General features: G+C 42.7%; 1 protein-coding gene across 10 annotated transcripts in view; it reads right to left on the minus strand.

The window, feature by feature from the left end:
• Positions 1–18,834, minus strand: part of MSRA (methionine sulfoxide reductase A) — a 390,059-nt gene extending 371,225 nt beyond the window's left edge. For 7 of the 10 annotated variants that reach the window (XR_452004.3, XM_007192695.3, XM_057548032.1 and 4 more), the window contains exon 1: positions 18,384–18,829. Coding sequence is in view for 7 of the 10 variants with exons in the window: in XM_007192695.3 (XP_007192757.2) it covers positions 18,384–18,519 (136 nt within the window). In the remaining 3 variants the exon portion in view is untranslated. Of the gene's footprint in view, positions 1–18,383 lie in introns of all 10 variants that reach the window. The other 3 variants (XM_057548034.1, XM_007192700.2, XM_007192694.2) reach the window with 2 other exon arrangements.
• Positions 18,835–19,156: the final 322 nt, after the last annotated feature.

Genomic DNA, 19,156 nt, shown 5'->3' on the forward strand with positions numbered 1-19,156 from the left:
GAGGAACCAAAAGGAAGATGTCGTGAAACTACATCAGCAGTCAGAAAACCTTTTCTATAAAAGGCCAGATAATAGATATTTTAGGCTTTGAGGGTCACATGATCCCTGTCACAAATACTCAGTTCTGGTATTGCACTGTGAAAGCAGACATAGACAGCAGATGAACCAATAGGCATGCCTGTGTCCCAGTAAAAATTTATTTACAAAAACGGGTGGTGGAAGACTCATTTATAATAAAACTCTCAGCAAGTTAGGAATAGAGGGGAATTACAATACTGAGCATCTGCAAAAAATCTACAGCTAACATCACACTTAACAATGAAGGACTGAAGGCTTTTCCCCTAAGGTTTGGAACACAGGATTTCAACAAATGGTGCTTCAGCAATTGGACATCCATAGGCCAAAAAAACAAAAAGGAACCTCGAACTAAATCTCAAACTTTAAACAAAAATTAACTCAAAATGGATCACAGACTCACATGTAAAATGTAAAACCATAAAACTTTCAGAAAAAAATAGGAGAGAATCTTTGGGATCAGGCTAGGCAAAGAGTACTTAGGCTTAAAACCAAAAGCACAATCCATAAAAGGAAGAACTGATAAATTGGAACTCATCAAAATTGAAAACTTTTACTCTGCAAAGGCTCTACTAAGAAGATTAAAAAATAAGCTACAGGCTAGGAAAAAATATTTGCAAGCCACGTATCTGACAAAGAACTAATACTTAGAATATATAAAGAACTTTAAAAAATGAGCAGTAAAAGGGCAAATAATCCAAATAGAAATGTCTAACATTTTACCAAAGACATTTCGTTGAAGAGGATACACAAATGACATGAAAGTGCATGAAAAGGTGTTCAACATCACTAGCCTGGAGGGAAATAAAAATTTTAACCATGATGAGATATCACTACACACCTATCAGAATGGTTAAAATAAAAAATGGTGACAACATCAAATGCTGGCAAGGATGAAGAGACTGAATCACTCAGACACTGCTGATGGGAATGTAAAATGGTACAACCACTCTGGAAAATATTCTGGCATTTTCTTATAAAACTAAACATGTGACTACCGTATGATCCAGCAATTGCACTCTTGGGCCTTGATCGCAGAGAAATGAAAACTATATTCACATAAAAAAACCGTACACAAATATTCGTAACAGATTTATTCATAATAGCCAAAAACTGGAAACAATCCAGATGTCTTTCAGTGGGTGAATGGTTACACAAACTGTGGTACATTCATACCCTGGGATACTACTCTGCAATAAAAGGGGACAAAGTATTGACACTGACACGTGCAACAACTTCAACAAATCTCCAGGGAATTATGTTGACTGAAAAAAGCCACCCCAAAAAGTTATATACTGTATGATTCCATTTATATAACATTCTTGATATGATAAAATTATAGACATGGAGAATAGATTAGTGGTTGCCAGGTATTACGGATGGGGGGTGGGGAGGGAAGGAAGGAGGTGGGAGTGGCTATAAAGGGGCAACACAGGGGATCCTTGTGGTGACAAAACTGTTCTGTATATTGACTCTATCATTGTCAATATCTTAATTGTGCACAACAGATTTCCAAGATGTTACCATTGGGGAAACTGAGTAAAAGGTACACAGAATCTCTCTGTATTATTTTTTACAACTGTACGTGAATCTATAATTATCTCAAAATAAAAAGTTTAATTTTTAAAAAAACAGACTATAGGCCAAATTTGACCCACAGACCATATTCTGCCAACCCCTGGTTTATAGTAAAGGTATAAAACTTTATAGTCCAGTTCATTAAATGTAACCAGGTCATAACTCTAGATGCAAACTGACCTTTAAGTTCTCAGAATAAACAATTCCACAACCTGGCTGCCCAGCTGTATCTAGAAGCCAATCCAAATTGTACTAGCAAGCATCCAAGACTCATAGGATGCTTATACTTCATAGACAGACAGTAAGCATCTGTGTGTCTGAACCTCTGATTTCCCCCCAGAGAACCACAGAACCTATATTTTTCCCATTTTCCATTCTGATCCAAACTCCTTACTTACGTTGGCTTTGAGGCATTGCATAACCTGGCACCAACTTTATCTCCTTTGGCTAGATTTACAGGGAAGGTATTCGTAAGTGCTTACAGTATGTATATCACATACCATGATTAATAAACGTATCTACAGCGCTACTGGAGCCAAACCCTTAATAACTGATAAAAAGATTAGCTTTGTTTATTTTAATAAGCTGTGGTACATACATACCATGAGCTATTATGCAACCATTAAAAACAACATATTAAATTTCAGCAAACTAAGCATAGTGGGGAACTTCCCCAACCTGGTAAAGAACATGTACAAAAAACCTACATTAACATGATAATTAATGGTGAGAAACTAGATGCTTTACCACTAAGATCAGGAACAAGGCAAGGATGTCCCCTCTCACCACTGCTATTCAACATCATACTGGAGGTACCAGCTAATGCAATAAGAAAAGGAATAAAAGGTATACAGATTGGGAAAAAAGAAATAAAGATGTCTTTGTTTGCAGATGACATGACTGTCTATGTAGAAAAATCTCAATGAATTGGAAAAAAAAAAACTCCTAGAATTAATGAGCAATTATAGTAAGGTTACAGGATATAAGATTAATATACTAAAGTTAAATGTTGTCTTATATGCCAACAATGAACAACTGGAATTTGAAATTTAAAAACATAATTCCATTTACATTAGCACTAAAGGAAATTAAATACTGAGGTTTAAATCTAACAAAATATGTACAAGATCTATATGGGGAAAACTACAAAATTCTGATGAAAGAAATCAAAGAATATCTATCTACATTTATTTATGTAGAGATATTCCATGCACATGGATAGGAAGACTCAATATTGCCAAGATGTCAGGTCTTCCTGACTTGATCTATAGATTCAACACTATCCCAATCAAAATCCCAGCAAGTTATTTCGTGGATATGGACAAAATGATTCTAAAGTTCATATGGAGGCAAAAGAGCCAGAGCTGCCAACACAATATTGAAGAAGAACAATGACAGAGGACTGATCCTACCCAACTTCAAGACTTACCATAACACTACCATAATCAAGACAGTGTGGTAATGGTGAAAGAACCTTCAAATGGATCAACAGAACAGAATAAAGAGCCCAGAAACAATCACAAATATAGTCAACTGACCTTTGACAAGGGAAGAAAGCCAATGCAATGGAACAAAGATAGTCTTTTGAAAATGGTGCTTGAACAACTGGACGTTCACATGCAAAAAAATAATAATAATAATAATCTAGACCCAGACCTTACATCTTTCACAAAAATTAACTCAATATTTAAAATGCAAATCTATAAAGCTTCTAGAAAGTAACATGAGAAAATACCAGTGACCTTAGATTTGGAAATGAATTTTTAGATAGTACACCAAAAATGTGATCCATGAAAGAAAAACTTGATAAGCTGGGTTTCATTAAAATTTAAAATGTCTGCTCTGCAAAAGACACTGTCAAGAGTATAAGAAGACAGGCCACAGTCTGGAAGAAAATATTTGCAAAATACATATCTGGTAAAGGACTGCTATCCAAAATATAAAAAGAACTCTTAAAACTCAACAATAAGGGCTTCCCTGGTGGCGCAGTGGTTGAGAATCTGCCTGCTAATGCAGGGGACGCGGGTTCGAGCCCTGGTCTGGGAAGATCCCACATGCCGCGGAGCGGCTGGGCCCGTGAGCCACGGTTGCTGAGCCTGCGCGTCTGGAGCCTGTGCCCCGTGACGGGAGGGGCCGCGATGGAGAGAGGCCCGCGCACCGCGATGAAGAGCGGTCCCCGCACCGCGATGAAGAGCGGTCCCCGCACCGCGATGAAGAGTGGCCCCCGCTTGCCGCAGCTGGAGAAAGCCCTCGCGCGAACCGAGGACCCAACACAGCCAAAAATAAATAAATAAATAAAATAAATAAATAAGAAAATCCTTTTAAAAAAAAAACAAAAAAACAAAAAAAAAAAACTCAACAATAAGAAAATTAAAAATCCAATTTAAAGCAGGCAAAAGACATAAACAGATACTTCACCAAAGAAGATATAGAGATGATAAATAAGCATGTGCAAAGATGTCCATCATATGTCATTAAGGAATTGCAAATTAAAACAACAATGAAATACCACTTCATACCTTTAGAATGGCTAAAATATAAAACACTGACTAAACCAAATACTGACAAGGATGTGAATCAACAGGAATCTTATTCACTGCTGATGAGAATGTGAAATGGTCCACTTTGGAACACAGTTTGGCAGTTTCTTACAAAACTAACCATACTCTTACCACATGATCCAGCAATTGTGCTCCGTGGTATTCACCCAAAGGAGTTAAAAACTTATGTTCAGGACTTGCCTGGTGGCGCAGTGGTTGAGAATCCGCCTGCCAATGCAGGGGACACGGGTTCGAGCCCTGCTCTGGGAAGATCCCGCATGCCGCGGAGCAACTGGGCCCGTGAGCCACAACTACTGAGCCTGCGCGTCTGGAGCCTGTGCTCCGCAACAAGAGAGGCCGCGATAGTGAGAGGCCCGCGCACCGCGATGAAGAGTGGCCCCCACTCGCCGCAACTAGAGAAAGCCCTCGCACAGAAACGAAGACCCAACACAGCCATAAATAAATAAAACTAAAAAAAAAAACAAAACAAAACTTATGTTCACACAAAAACCTATATAAGAATGTTTACAGTAACTTTATTCATAACTGCCAAAACTTGGAAGCAACCAAGATGCTCTTCAACTGGTGAATGGATAAACAAAATGTGATAAATCCATACAACGGAGTATTATTCAGCACTAAAAAGAAATGAGCTATCAAGATATGGAGGAACCCTAAATGCTTACTGCTAAGTGAAAGAAGCCAACCTGAAAAGGCTGCATACTATATGATTCCAACTATATGATATTTTTGAAAAGGCAAAATTACGGAAACAGTAAAAAGATCAGCGGTTGCCAGGGGTTCATCAGGGAGGAGGGAAGACTAGGTGGAACACGCGGATTTTTAGGTCAGTGAAACTATTCTGTATGATACTGTAACAGCGGATACCTGTCATTTTGTCAAAACACACAGAATGAACCCTAATGTAAAGTATGGACTAGTTAATAATTATGTATTGATATTGGCTCATCAGTTGTAACATGTACCATCTAAAGCAAAATGTTAACAACAGGGGAAACTTGGGGAGGAGGGGCATGTGTATATGGGAACTCTCTGTACTTTTCACTCAATTTCTCTGTAAACCTTAAACTGCTCCAAAAAATTAAGCCTATTAATACTGTTAAAAAGAATATGTTAAGATATACCAGCTGACTTGGAGATATTTCCATAATGTACTATTAAATGAGAAAAGTGAGATACAGAGAATATGTTGATTCATTTTTATAAAATACCAACAATAAATAATGTGAGTGTTTACATATCATTTTATGGATATGGAGAAAGGCACTGAAGAATGCTCTCTTGGTTTTGGACAGTGGTTACTTGGGAAGTTGGGAGAAGAGGATAAAAATGATTAAAAACTTACAGATCAAACTTTGAGCAAAAATATGAATAAAAATTTAACGTTTAAGTAAAAAAGGCCCTGAAGCAAAGAGAAGCCATGTCAAGACTGGGGGTAGGACCAGCGAGAATAGCCTATTACCAGACTTCCTGGGAAGAGAAACCAGAGGCTGAGAGCAAAGACCCCTTGGTTCCTTTCTAAGAGAGTAAACAGTAGAGAATCTTCATTTTATTAATTATACCAATTTAGTTTATCAACCATCCTACAAGTTCCAAAGCAAACATACACAGAAAAAGAAACCTAGGTTTCAGCTCTTTAATCAATCTCCTTATTCTGAAAAAAATAACCATCGGGCTTTCAATGAACCAAAATAGTTAAAGCTTAAGTTCCATCATATTCGTATAAATCCCCTGGTTCATATCTTGCCCCTGGAACTTCATATTTAAATTTATATAGCTTATTCTTATATGTTTCCCCCAAACTACTGCAGCAAACAGCTATATAATCTTACTCATCCAACACCTAATCAGAAAATAATTATTCCCTTTTATTCCATTTATCAAAATAAATCCACAGCACTTCTTAGGATGAGCATAATCCTGAAAAAGAAAAAAATATATTTTTTTTTAAATTTCTGAAACTAAAGTTATCTGCAAGGGGCTCCTCCAACCTCTTTTACATGCAGAGGCAGTTGGGTGCAGGGTCTCCTCTTGGAGGGATGTGGTTTCCCGGCAACATGCCTCCGGTTGTCAGGGAGAGACCCTGGTGAGCTGGTGAGCAGGGCTGTTATCAGGCCGGCTGCAGCCTCGGTGGGGGGAGCGGGCAGCTCCGTGTGGCTGCTTCGTGCCAGTGCACACAGCTCGGTGTGCGAGGAATGCTAAGTGGTGGGCCAGGAACCCCAGGGACCAAGCAGGAGTTGTTACATTGGGCTTCCTGCTAGATGACGTAGCTCTTCGAGAATTGGTTCTTAAGAAGAGATGAGGAAATGGAGGTTTGCAGCCGTGCAGTGTTTTCTCCGGGACTCTATTGGAAAGCTGGCTGATTCATTCGGCAAACCCTAATGTGGTTTTCTTTTCATCTGCTAACTGCAATACGTCTGTTAAAATATCAAATTCTCTTCAGTTGGCCAAAGGACAATTTTTGGCCTCGTGTGAACAATGCTTTTTAATTTTTCACATTGCGTTTGACCTAAGCAAACTATAAATTACCTAAGAGTAAACTACAAATTAAACAAAAAAAAAATTAAAGCTAAAATATGAAAAAGTTCCAGAGGAAAATTCAACACTAACGTTATTACCTTACCATGGTAATATTTTCAAAAGAATTCATTTTATATACATGCTCTGGGAAGACATTCAATGTTTCTGAATTTTATTCCTCATTTTTTAAAAATATAATGATAATATAGTCATCAAAACATATTGTAACTCTACATTTCTTCCAGTTTCACTATTACCAGTCTTTGCTCTATTATAATGTAAATTTACCACACTTATTCAACAAGCTAGTGGATGAGAAATATACCCTGCTGAGAAACTCTGTAGATATGCTCTCATGAAATGGTACAGAAGTCCTACAGCAATGTAAGGAACCATGTCTTTCTCTGTGAAGGGCAATAACCTTATTCAACATTTTAGAAGCGATCCAGCTTACGGAAGAGGTCCCAGCTGGTTCAGAGGCTATGGCAGTCTCTGGTGAAGGTAAAATCAAGCATTTGGCATTGTTTAAAAACAAAAAAACAAACAAAAAATAGACCCCAAATAAAGTCACTTATGCTAAGCCCCACGTCACCAAACCAAGATTTACCTTGGCTACAGTTTGGGGTCTCCCAGAAATGAGAGAGAAATGGTTTAAGAACCAATCAGGAATTGCCTCATGAGCACTAGTTGAATCTGCCTGACAGACCTCCTGCCATCCCCTAGAGAAAAGCAACCTTGCCATGACCACCCTGCCTAGTACAACTTCCTTGTTCCCTCTTCCTTCTGGCTATAAAGATCTTTCATTTTGTACAGCTCCTCAGAGCCCCTTTCTCTCAGCTAGATTGGATGCTGCCCAATTCGAATCAGTTTTTGCTCAAATAGACTCTTAAAAGTTTTAATATGCCTCAGCTTATTTTAACAGCATCATGATCAAAGTAGTCAAGTATCTCACCAAATGGGAAGAACGCTTTGATAGCACATCCAGAGAGGAAGTTACCAGAAGACCAAGCAGCCTGACCATTGTAATCCAAGAGCTCTGGTCATGCCCACAGGGCACCGTAACCAGGTTAGAAGTTCAGGAAACGCAAGGGAGAACAATGGCAATCTCTGAGCTCCAAATACATTAAAGGAACTCAACCTTTACGTCTCTAAGAAGACACATTGGAATGAAAGTGTAAAACAGGGCCTCAAAGCCCTAGCTCCACCTCCAGTTCTAAGAGCAATCTATGATGAAACAGTCCCCAAAAAGGCAGCATGGAAGGGGAAGAACTGAGATTAGCCTTGAAAGGCCCAGGAAGATTGAGATGGGCTGTGAGGAAAAAAGCAAGCTTCCCAGAGGAAGGTACTAAGAGTAGGAGTCAGCCTCAGCGGTGGAAGCAGAGATCAGGAACACTGAGATTAGCAGCAAGTCAAAGAATGTGTCTAACCCCAGGATGAAGAAAGTCATCACCCAGATCACACAGTTACCGCTATCTTCTTAGCAGTGACAGAAATCTGAGGTTTAAACAGATGCCTCGTAGTGGTGCTCACGACAGACTGGGAAGACTGAAAGCAGCGAACAAGGAAAGTGTGATGGTTAGTTTTCTGTGCCAAGCTGACTGGGCTAAAGGATGCCCAGAGAGCTGGTAAAACATTATCTCCGTGTGCATTGTGAAGGTGCTTCCGGAAGAGATTAGCATTTGAGTTGGTAAACTGAGTGAAGAAGATGATCCCACCAATATGGGGGGGGGGGGGGGGGCGGTGCTCATTCAATCCAATCGGATTAGAACTAAAAGGCGGAAGAAGGGTGAATTCACTCTCTCTGTCTGAGCTGGAACATCCATCTTCTCCTGCCATCGGATGCTCCTTGTTCTCGGGCTTTAGGACTCAGACTGCAACTTACACCATTGGCTCCCCTGGTTCTCAGCTTTCAGGGTTGGACTGAATTACATCACCAGTTCTCCTGGGCCTCCAGCTTGCAGACAGCAGATCTTGGACTTTTCAGCCTCCATAATCATGTGCTCCAGTCCCTCATACTATATATATATTGTTCTGTTTCTCTGGAAAACCCTGACTAATACAGAACGCAAGGAACAATCAAGACTTACTGGAAGAGGACCAGTTTAAATACAGAGGCAAGGATCGAAGATGAATGTGGCTAAGGTTTGGGGGAGAGTAGTGCCATGACAGAAATGGGGAAATTAAAATATGTATCCAGTGTTTTGAAGGGAAAATGGTAAGTTTGGTCTTAGAACTGAGTTTGGGGTTATGGCAGGACATACATATCCTCTAAGAATTTGGAAATGGGAAGCGGAACTTTTGCAAGATGAGATCTAGCTTTCAGAAGCCATGCACAGATGAGAGTGGTTGGGAAGAAGCTAGCCAGCCAGCCAGGAGAAGACGGTACAAAGAGTAAAGCAGTAAAATGCAGGCAACGACAGGGGTGATGCCAGCAAACGCCAATTCCACTTATTCAAAGACAAGGCAGATGTCAGACTCTCCCAACCTCTCACCATCTCTTCGCTTAAAAGTTGGTGAGGGCTTCCCTGGTGGCGCAGTGGTTGAGAATCTGCCTGCTAATGCAGGGGACACGGGTTCGAGCCCTGGTCTGGGAAGATCCCACATGCCACGGAGCAGCTGGGCCCGTGAGCCACAATTGCTGAGCCTGCGCGTCTGGAGCCTGTGCCCCGCGACGGGAGGGGCAGCGATAGAGAAAGGCCCGCGCACCGCGATGAAGAGCGGTCCCCGTACCGCGATGAAGAGTGGCCCCCGCTTGCCGCAACTGGAGAAAGCCCTCGCACGAACCGAAGACCCAACACAGCCAAAAAATAAATAAATAAATAAATAAATAAAATCAAGTAAAAAAAAAAAAAAAAAAAAAAAAGTTGGTGAGGAGGGGCTTCCCTGGTGGCACAGTGGTTGACAGTCTGCCTGCCAATGCAGGGGACACGGGTTCGAGTCCTGCTCTGGGAAGATCCCACATGCCGCGGAGCAACTGGGCCCGTGAGCCGCAATTACTGAGCCTGCGCGTCTGGAGCCTGTGCTCCGCAACAAGAGAGGCCGCGATAGTGAGAGGCCCGCGCACCGCGATGAAGAGTGGCCCCCACTTGCCGCAATTAGAGAAAGCCCTCGCACAGAAACGAAGACCCAACGCAGCCATAAATAAAATAAATAAATAAAAATTAAAAAAAAAAAAAAGTTGGTGAGGAGATAGACACAAGTTAAAATGACTGAACTACCCCATGATGACAAACCCACGGCCTACTAGAAATCTGACGTAGCCAAAGGTCTGGGCAGCATGGAGAACACTCAGCTCTGCGCAGCTGAGCCTGGGCTGGTGCTCTGAACTCCGGGAAGGAAGAAGTGACAGCTAAGGAGGCTGCCATCACGTACCAAGGGTGGACTGATGCCCCATTCTTCAAATATGGCCCACTCCTTATCACATCCATTTCCGTTTGGCTGTCGAAATGCTATCTAGGTAATACGGTTTTCTGGTATGATAGGAAAAACTATTAACACGGAAACCAGCAAACAGTGGCAATCCCAAGTCCCCAGGCTCCCACCCTTCCTGTCTTCTTCAATGTGCTATTCTCCTCTCCATTACTCAACCCGTGTCTAGTGCTTTCATCATAAGCATTCTTGCCAGAGACAACGCTGCCTGATGCATTTTTGCACAAACATTTCCACTGGGTTAACTAATTCGACATAAGGCAATTTTGCCCTGAAAGATAAAATAATGAAAAATAAAAGAGGGACATTAAAAAGGACGTAATAAAACATGAGCAGTGTAGAATCATGGCAATACTGCCCAAATAACTGATTTTACTTTGTGGGTTGCACCTGAAAACTCGTCTTCCAAGTCTTTCATTCATTGCGTTCTATACTTTATTCTTGTTGTTGATTCATTCCTTGTTCAGCATCAGAAAAATTTTCACTAAAATTTCTTCCTTCATTAAGAGAGGTATCAGTTTCCAAACACTAGGATGCGTATTTGTAACTGAGCTCTGTGTTGCCTTGTGAAAGCCTCTACTCTGTTGTGTGTACTTAGCATGTTGTCACACGTCCGTTGATAGAGGTTCCAAAGTTCTATGGGAAACGTGGGTTCAACTCTGCACCTTTGAGGTCCTCAGCCTCTTCCTCCTCCAATGCAGTGTGTTTCAAACTAAAAAACCTACTCTTGGGGCAAATCACTGTCATCTGTCAGCTCAGTAAAGCCATCAATAATGTCACTAAGTGGAAGAAATGCTAACGCATTTCAACCAGTTAAAACCAAACTGTCAAACCAAAAATTGTCAACCAGTTATTTTATCTTTCACAGCAAAACTGCCGATTAGTTCTGCAGCAAAAAATGCTTGCAGCAAAGATGTCTACAGCTAAGATGCTTATGGAGAAAGTACCTAGAACCCATTCAAACAGCTATTGACTATCTATTCTGTATCATAACACAGGTATGGCTTTGAGGGGCCTGCCCATCAAAGAGCTCACAACATAATATGCTACAGTCATTCAGCAAATATTTATTGTCAACCTACTGTGTTCCAGACACAAAGAATAAGACAAAATCCTGCCCTGAAGTAGTTTGTACTCGAATGCTACTATTTCATAAAACATTAGATATTCTGATGCTCTCAGACAAACTGCAGATTTATGAGGGAAGAAAGATGAAAGAATAGGATGTAGAAGATCCACAACTTTTCTTCCTCACATTGACACCCTGAAACCATCTTCTGCAGAATTCAGTCTTTCGTACAGTGCCGGAGTTCGAGATCCAGGCTGGCACAGGATGGCAGGGGCTACAGCCAGCTGCTGTAGTATGAGAAGGGGCCTGGTCATCTGCCAAGGCAGCAGGGGTGATGGCTCCCAGGCCACTGGGGTCCGTGAAGGGGCCAGACCAAGCTCGGCAAAGAGGCCTTCACTCTGGTCCTTGCTGAGGGCCTGGAGGCTGCTGGCTCTCTTGGGGCCCATGTCACAGGCTGAGTCTCCTCACCCAACCAGCTTCCCGTTCCTCACCCAGCTGTCGTCACTCTCCTCCCTCCCCAGCTGATACAGGGGCTCGCTGTGTCCTCGGAACCAGAGGGGAGCAGGACGGGGCCCCCCAAGGGCTGTGCTGAGCACGCCACCCTTTTCCCCACCGCCGCTGCAGGTCCCTAGCACGTCCCTGCTCAGAGACTGAAGACAAGGGGCTTCCCATCATCCATCCTGGCCAGTCGAAAAGTTTACCACTGGTCACAAGAGTGACTGAGAGGGAATTCTGAAATCAGCACAAATCCACCACCACTAGTGGAAAAAAAATTCAGAATATGTACCCCATGGATAAAACATATTATGTTTTTGCTAGCTTCTCTGTGTCACCATTGGTCACACGATGGTCACATAAAAAAACCACCTTTTTGGTCTTTGTTTTCAGGCCTTAACCACACTCTCCCCCAATATCCACAAAACATTACTGAGTGTCTGATGCAGGCAGGCAGGACCCTTTGTGAAGCGCTCCAGAGTACAGGATAAAGTAAGTATCAAACATGGTCCAGCCCCACCCTTTAAGGAGTGAAACATGGCTCCCCACTCTGGACAGACACCCTTCCGGGGAGCTCACACTCATATGGGGAGATAATGTTATCAAACACAAGTCTGTGTGCCCGACGCACAATGAGGCCAAACGATACCAAAACGTCAGAGTTTGGAGCAGAGAAAGGTTTACTGCAGGGCCATGCAAGGAGACAGGCGGCCCGTGCTTTAGAAACCCCGAACTCCCGGAACGCTTTCAGCAAAGCCCTTTTATAGGAAAGGTGAGGGAGGCGCATGGTTAGCTGTTGCAAACTTCTTGGCGTCAGATCCTTTGTTCCTGAGGTTGGGTCACGTCAGGTCACAACATTCCTGTAAACCTTCACCAAAACAAATGTTATTCTCTGCCCTGACAAGAGAGGGCAAGGTCCCAAGGCCCAACTTCCGGCCTCCGAGGCCCAGGCCCTGGCTAAGAGGAGGGGGTCCCTGTGCGGGCCGGTTACCCTGCCCGGGAGTGTTCGCCCAGCACCCAGTCTGGGTCCTCCTGACAGTGCCCAGGCTGGGCTAAAGAGGCAGATCTCAGCTGGCGTCGCCCTCAGGGCCAGGTCCCCAGACCCTGCCCAGCCATCATCACTGAGGAGGCAAGGCGCCCAGGATCCAGCCGGCCCTCAGGCTTTGCATTTAAACTGGAGAGAATCATTTGTGTAGGATCAACGTATTACCTCTTGTAGCAAATACCCATCAGGTGAATTCCCAGCTCACGACAACTGCCCTTCTTTGAGAATAGCCCCACCACAGAGGTGGACCTGAAGTAATGCCGTGCAATGTCCTTGCAACTTAACCCTGACCTCTGGCCACCTCCTAGGGGTAGACAACTGATCTCAGCTGGGCCAATTTTTGAAACTTGAACAGAGAGACTGAAGCTGGCTGAAGCGGTTACCTGGATGGCAGTGTCCGTCTACTCCAGTGGCTGAGGCCTCCGTGGGCTGCCACCCATGCAGACAGCCACCCCCGTTAGGTGGCAGAGGTGGGGACGGGGGAGAGGCTCGCTGCTGCCTCAAGGCCTGGGCCCGGCCAGCAGGCAGCCGTGGCGAGGGCTCTGGGGCTCTGCGGGACATAGCCCTCAGCCTGTCCCCGAGCCCCCAGCTCACCCACCAGCCCCGAGTCCGGAGGGCCTGGAGGGCTCCGGGGAAACGGCCACTCACTGCACTGTTTGCCTTGAGGACCACTGTCAGGCCGACTGTTGGCGGAGCAGGACCTCTAACTGATGCGCTAAAGGTCTCGTGATAACGGCTGCACACCCACCCCGCCCCTACTACAGTAAGACAGAGATTTAATAACTTGGGTAGCAAAAAAGCACCTCAGTAGCAACGCAAGATCTGATAGAAGGATTCATTAAATAGTTCAAAATTATTTGTCTAGTAGAGAAGAAAGGGATTGCTTAGGTTGGAGAGGAAAAGGATGGGTTTATAAGAGAAATGGAATTCAAGCAGGGCAAGTTTTGAGGAAGAGCAGGATAAGGATATATGGAAAACACAGTATTTTACCCAAGCAGGCATTTAATAAACATTTAATGAATGACTAAATGAAAAGATTAGAGTGTGGAACCCACTTGGGTAAAATCACATGAACGTTTCCAGAGGCAAAACACTGAAGCACATGCTAGCCAGAAGATGGGGTTCTATAGGGGCACAGTAGGAAAAAAGGCTGGGAAGGTAACGGTCAGATGGTGGGAGATATGGAATACCCTTATCCCAGGGACTTCAGGGAAGTACTGAGGATTCTGAAACAGAGGGTAAAATAAAGAGCTTTAGACAGGATGCAAAGAGGAGAGATAATAGCTCTGTGTCCTACAATTTAGGAGTTAATCACACACTGGTGAAAATTTTTCTAAAAGGAAATTTGTTTTCTATGATTTTCTTTTAAAAGTCTATGTACATCACTCAAAATAAAAGAAATACACATAATGCCTTCTACATAATAGTGGAAGGAATTTGTCCCCAAGGATCTTTTCTTTGTATAAATGATGCCACCAAAATTGACACTTCAATAAAAATGAATATTTATGAAATGTAAAATGATTTGGATTAACTTATTCCAATTTCACCCTCTAAATTTAGATTTTTAAATCACGCCAAACTGTGGATTTTGATTACAAAAGCAAGTTGGGGAAGAAAAACAGAACTTGACATGAAAAAGAGAGCAAAATTTAAAAAGGAAAAAAAAGAACTTGAAATAGGGATGAAAAAAGATGATAGAAAGGTGGTCAATTAGACTAAAAACAGCAGAAAGAGATCATCTTCAAAGTGGAGTTACTTAATTCAATAATGCAGTCACATTATAAGAACCAAAAGTTAAAAAAAAGCACGGAGTCAAGTCTCCCAGCTGTGTCTCCCCTCCACCATCAGCTCACTGCATCGCCCTCTCCGTGGCCATTACTTTCTTATCTATCCTTCCAAAGTTTCTTTGTGCATAAATATTATTATTTTCCTCCCTGTTCACACAAAAGTTAACATATAACACTGTTCTGACCTTGCATTTTTCACCTAACACTATATCTTGGCAATCTCTCCATACCCATTCATATAGATATTCCATGTTCTTTTTTACAGCTGCGTATTTCATTGTGAGGACGAACCATAATTTATTTAACTAGCCCCTATTGATGGGCGTTTGGGTGTTTCCAGTCTTTGACTACTGCAAGCAAAGCTGCAGTGAATAACCTGGTACAGTCATCATTTGGCACGAATGCAAGTATATCTGTAGGATAAATTCCCAGGAATTGAATTCCTCGGTCAAAAGGTATACGCATTTAAATTTTTGACAGATATGGCCAAATTGCCTTCCATAAGAGTTGAGCCAATTTACATTCTTGCCAGCTATGTACAAGAGTGTCTTCTTCCTTAAGGATTTACCAACAAAGTATATCATCAAATTTCTGGATTTTTGCCAGTCTGAAGAATGAAAAATGGTACTTGCATTCTCCTCATTATGAATGAAGCTGAGCATCTTTTTATATGTTTAAGAGCCAATTATACTTCCTTTTCTGTAAACTGCTCATAACCTTTGTCTATTTTTCTAATGGATGTTGGTGTTTTCTTATTATCTTCTAGAAGCTTCTTACATATTAGGGAGATTAGTCCTTCACCTACGATATGAGTTGCAAATTTTTACCCCAGTTTGTCTTTTGAATTTGCTTGCGGTAATTTTTGCCTGCAGAAGATTTATTTTGTTGTGATCTAATTCATCAGTTTTTTAAGTCTTCTGATTTTCAAGTCATGGTTAGAAAGGCTTTCCTTTCTAAAGGAATTCTCCCTTGCTCATCCTTAAATTATTTCATTTTGTACATTTAACTAAATGAAAAAACAGTACATATAGTAGTTAAGATCACAAATCCTAGAGGCAAACTGCCTATATTCATATCCCAGATACACTACTTATTAGCTATATGACCTTGTATAAGTCACCTAAACTCTATAGGCCTCAGTTTCCACACCTACAAGTGGGGATAATAACAGTTACCACCTCCTCAGGTTGTTGTGAAGATTAAACGTATTAGTAAATGTAAATCAATTACTACAGTGTCTGGCATATAGTAAATACTCAGTAAGAGTGAGCTATTATCAACATATATCTTTTGGAACTTATCCTGGTTTAAGATGTGAAGTACAGATCCAACTTTGGTGGGGGTTTTTTTGGTTTTTTGTTTGGTTGTTTTCCATATGGCTACTCAGTTGTCCCATAACCATTTATTGAATATTCCATCTTTTCCCCACTGATTTGAGATGTCACCTGTATCATATGCTACATTCTCATACATATTTAAGAATTTCTGATCTTTCTATTGACCTATCTATTCATGGACCAGTCCCACACTGTTTAAATTATTAAGCTTCACTTTTACTATGTGCAAGGGCTAGGTGTCCCTCTTTGTTCTTCTTTTACAGTTACCATTAACTATTCCTGCTTATTTTTCCATATGAATTTTTTAAATTAGAGCATCCTGTTCTAGAACAAAATAAAAATATCATTAGTATTTTTCTTTAAACCATGTTACCTTTATAAATTAACTTAGGGTAGGGTGCAAATAACAAGACGTAAACAGAGGTAATATAGAAAAGTGAAAAGCTGTTAAACAGATTGGAGGTTGGAGTAGAGATGAATTTAACTTTCAAAACAATATTATTAAGTCCCTAAGCTTCCATCTTACAGCCACTGAAAACCCACCAAAGAGGTAACACTGCCCATTTCTTGGGCCAGTCAGAACCTTCGGCAACCTGTCAAGGCAGCAGTACCAGGGGTAGAGATAGGAAAGGCCACAATCTAAAATTTAAGTATTTGCAGGGGTGGAAGTTACAACAGCTGAACAAAAAGGACATGTGCCTTATAGGCTTGGCCTTACACCAAAAAAAACAGTTCACTGGTCCAGATACAGCAATGTATGCACGGCTATATAAAAAGGCAGAAGAGCCAGGACAAGCACCAAGTCCTGAGGTTTTGCAGTCAGAGTTATTAGATGGATAGAAAAAGAAATCGTTGGCTTGTTTCTGTCATGTTAGTCTTTTACCAAAAGTGTCATTTATATACTAAAGAATTGAGTGGGAAGACTTTGGTTAAGATAAAGGAGAACTAAATTGTGGTCAGTTTTAACCTTGAACCAGTTTGGAAATCTAATCAGGAGTTTTTGGTTTGTTTGTTTTTAGATGTCTAGGAGGACATACCACAGACACTGTAGTGTGTAAAGAGGAAGTTTCATACAAGCTGGGAAAGTTCAGCGTTGAGAAGTATTGCCTTTAAATATCCATTTATGAATTCTAGTTTGTTAAAAGAGAATTCTCTTTCAAGATAAAGTTTAGATAATGGGGTTATGTAATTTAGAGACAGTTAAAGATAATCGGGATTTTTTTTTTTTTCAAAACTCATTCTCTGAATTTGAGTAAAAAATAAGCTTTTTAAGGCTATCAATGAGTTGGGAGTGAAGTGATGTGGGGCACAGGAAATAGAACTGCTAATGTAGGTGAATGAGAAACAGGTCACACAGCACCAGTTCCCAAACTGCCTCAAATCCAAAAACCTCTACCTTCTCAATTCTCATACTGAGTATTGTGTATGATACACAGACCCTCAGAACGACCTCCTCCTACATATACTCAACAATTCTTTAAGGAAAAGAAAGATGGAAGAATCCCTAGAAAACTGTAAATGCAGGATTTATCTTGGCATCGAGCCATATAAAAGATTAATCACTGCTTAATCCTCCAACACCTCTAAGGCAGCCGTTTACAAACTACCGAGTGCATTAGTATCACCGGAAGGGCGTATTTCAAAGATATCATTGGGACTACACTATGAGAAGCAATGCACCAAGGTAATACTTCTCAAAGTATGGTCCTCAGGTTGGTGGACACGTGCTATCTGCGACCTTCTAAGGGGATGAGACAGAAATTAGAGTTAAGCTTTCGAAACTTTTAGAGTAGTTTCTAGCATTTCATTTTTATTATATTTTTTATATATTTTATTATATTCTCCAGAAGTATTGGTATGAGATTGGAAAATTATTTTTAAGTTTGGGAAGCACAGCTCTTCTGCGTGGCTGACACACACAGGCAAACCCGGGAGCACAGGGCCAGGGGCAGCTCCTGCCAACTGGGGGAAACCGGGCAGTCCTGGAGGATAATGGTAGCCTAAGGATAATTCCTACAACCAGAACAGTGAAGTGAGAAACAATTTCAAAACTGCAGTATTCATCGTTCTGTACCATTCCATTGCTTCCAGTGACAACACAACGCCGCAGCAACGATGCAAGTGGCCAGCATCCCAGCGGCCGGTGCCAAAAAGAAAGGGGATGCACACCGTGGGAAAGGGCGAAAATTGGGTCAGTGCTTTTCCCGCCCCAAGTTTGAAGCCGCCGGGGTATTTGCACTGTAGGTGAATTACACCACCGTAGTAGGTCCAGTGAACGCGTTTCGCGTTGTTTTAGCTGGTGAGAACCCAAACAAAGAAAGAGTAGCTACCCCTGGCCCCCTCCCCTGCCAGCGCCCTCCGCGCCTGCGCAGAACCCCGGCTGCCGACCCTCCCGAGGCTGGCCCCCGGCTCCCTTCCGGCGGCCAGAGGATGCGCGTGCATAGCGGCGACGACCGCGCCCTCGGTGCGTGCCCGCGTCCTTACCCGCTACGGCTATCGCCTCCTTCCGGCCCGGCAGGGCCGCCTGAGGGCTGACGATGTTGGAGGCGGAGTTACCCATTCTCCGGACGGAGAAGAGGCTCTGGAAGAGCTGGCGGGCCGTCCTGGTGGCGGCGAGCATGGGCGGGTGGCTGGCCTAGGGGCCGCCGGGCGGACCGGCGCGGTCGGGAGCCGAGGCGCCGCTGCGGAGTGGGCGGCCGGCGTGGGGCGGCGGGAGCGGGGCGCACTGGCCGGCCGGCGGGCGGGCGGGTCAGCGGGGGCACGTGCGCGGCGGGCTGTGCTGCCCCCGCACCGGAATCGAGAGATTACCTCAGCCTCGGGCCGGGCGGGCCGGGACCGAGGGCGTGTTCTCGCCCTGGCGTGGGGCCGGGGCCGGGGACACACCTGCGAGTTTTCCTGGCTCCCCTTCGGTGCAGAGTTCCCGGGCGGAAGACAAGTGTACTAATGGCGGTATAAAGTACGTGAAGCGGCAGGGGCCAAAAAAATAATGCCCGGCTTTTGACTTTAAAGTTCGTTCGCATTTCACAATCTCCTTAACAATTGCTCGGTGTGCCCAGTAAGCTGTACGACTACCTACGTTACAAACTAGTAACTATATCTGTTTCCACTGGAGCCATTATGATGATAAATTATCAAAAAGATGATTATCCAAAGTGAAAACTAAGCACAATTTTCAAAAAGTTAAGAATAGGGAAGATAATTCAATATAATGTTTTATATATACATATATATATGCACACACACATAGAAATAATATA

The sequence above is a fragment of the Balaenoptera acutorostrata genome, chromosome 6 (assembly GCF_949987535.1).
Source record: "Balaenoptera acutorostrata chromosome 6, mBalAcu1.1, whole genome shotgun sequence".
Lineage (NCBI taxonomy): Eukaryota > Metazoa > Chordata > Mammalia > Artiodactyla > Balaenopteridae > Balaenoptera > Balaenoptera acutorostrata.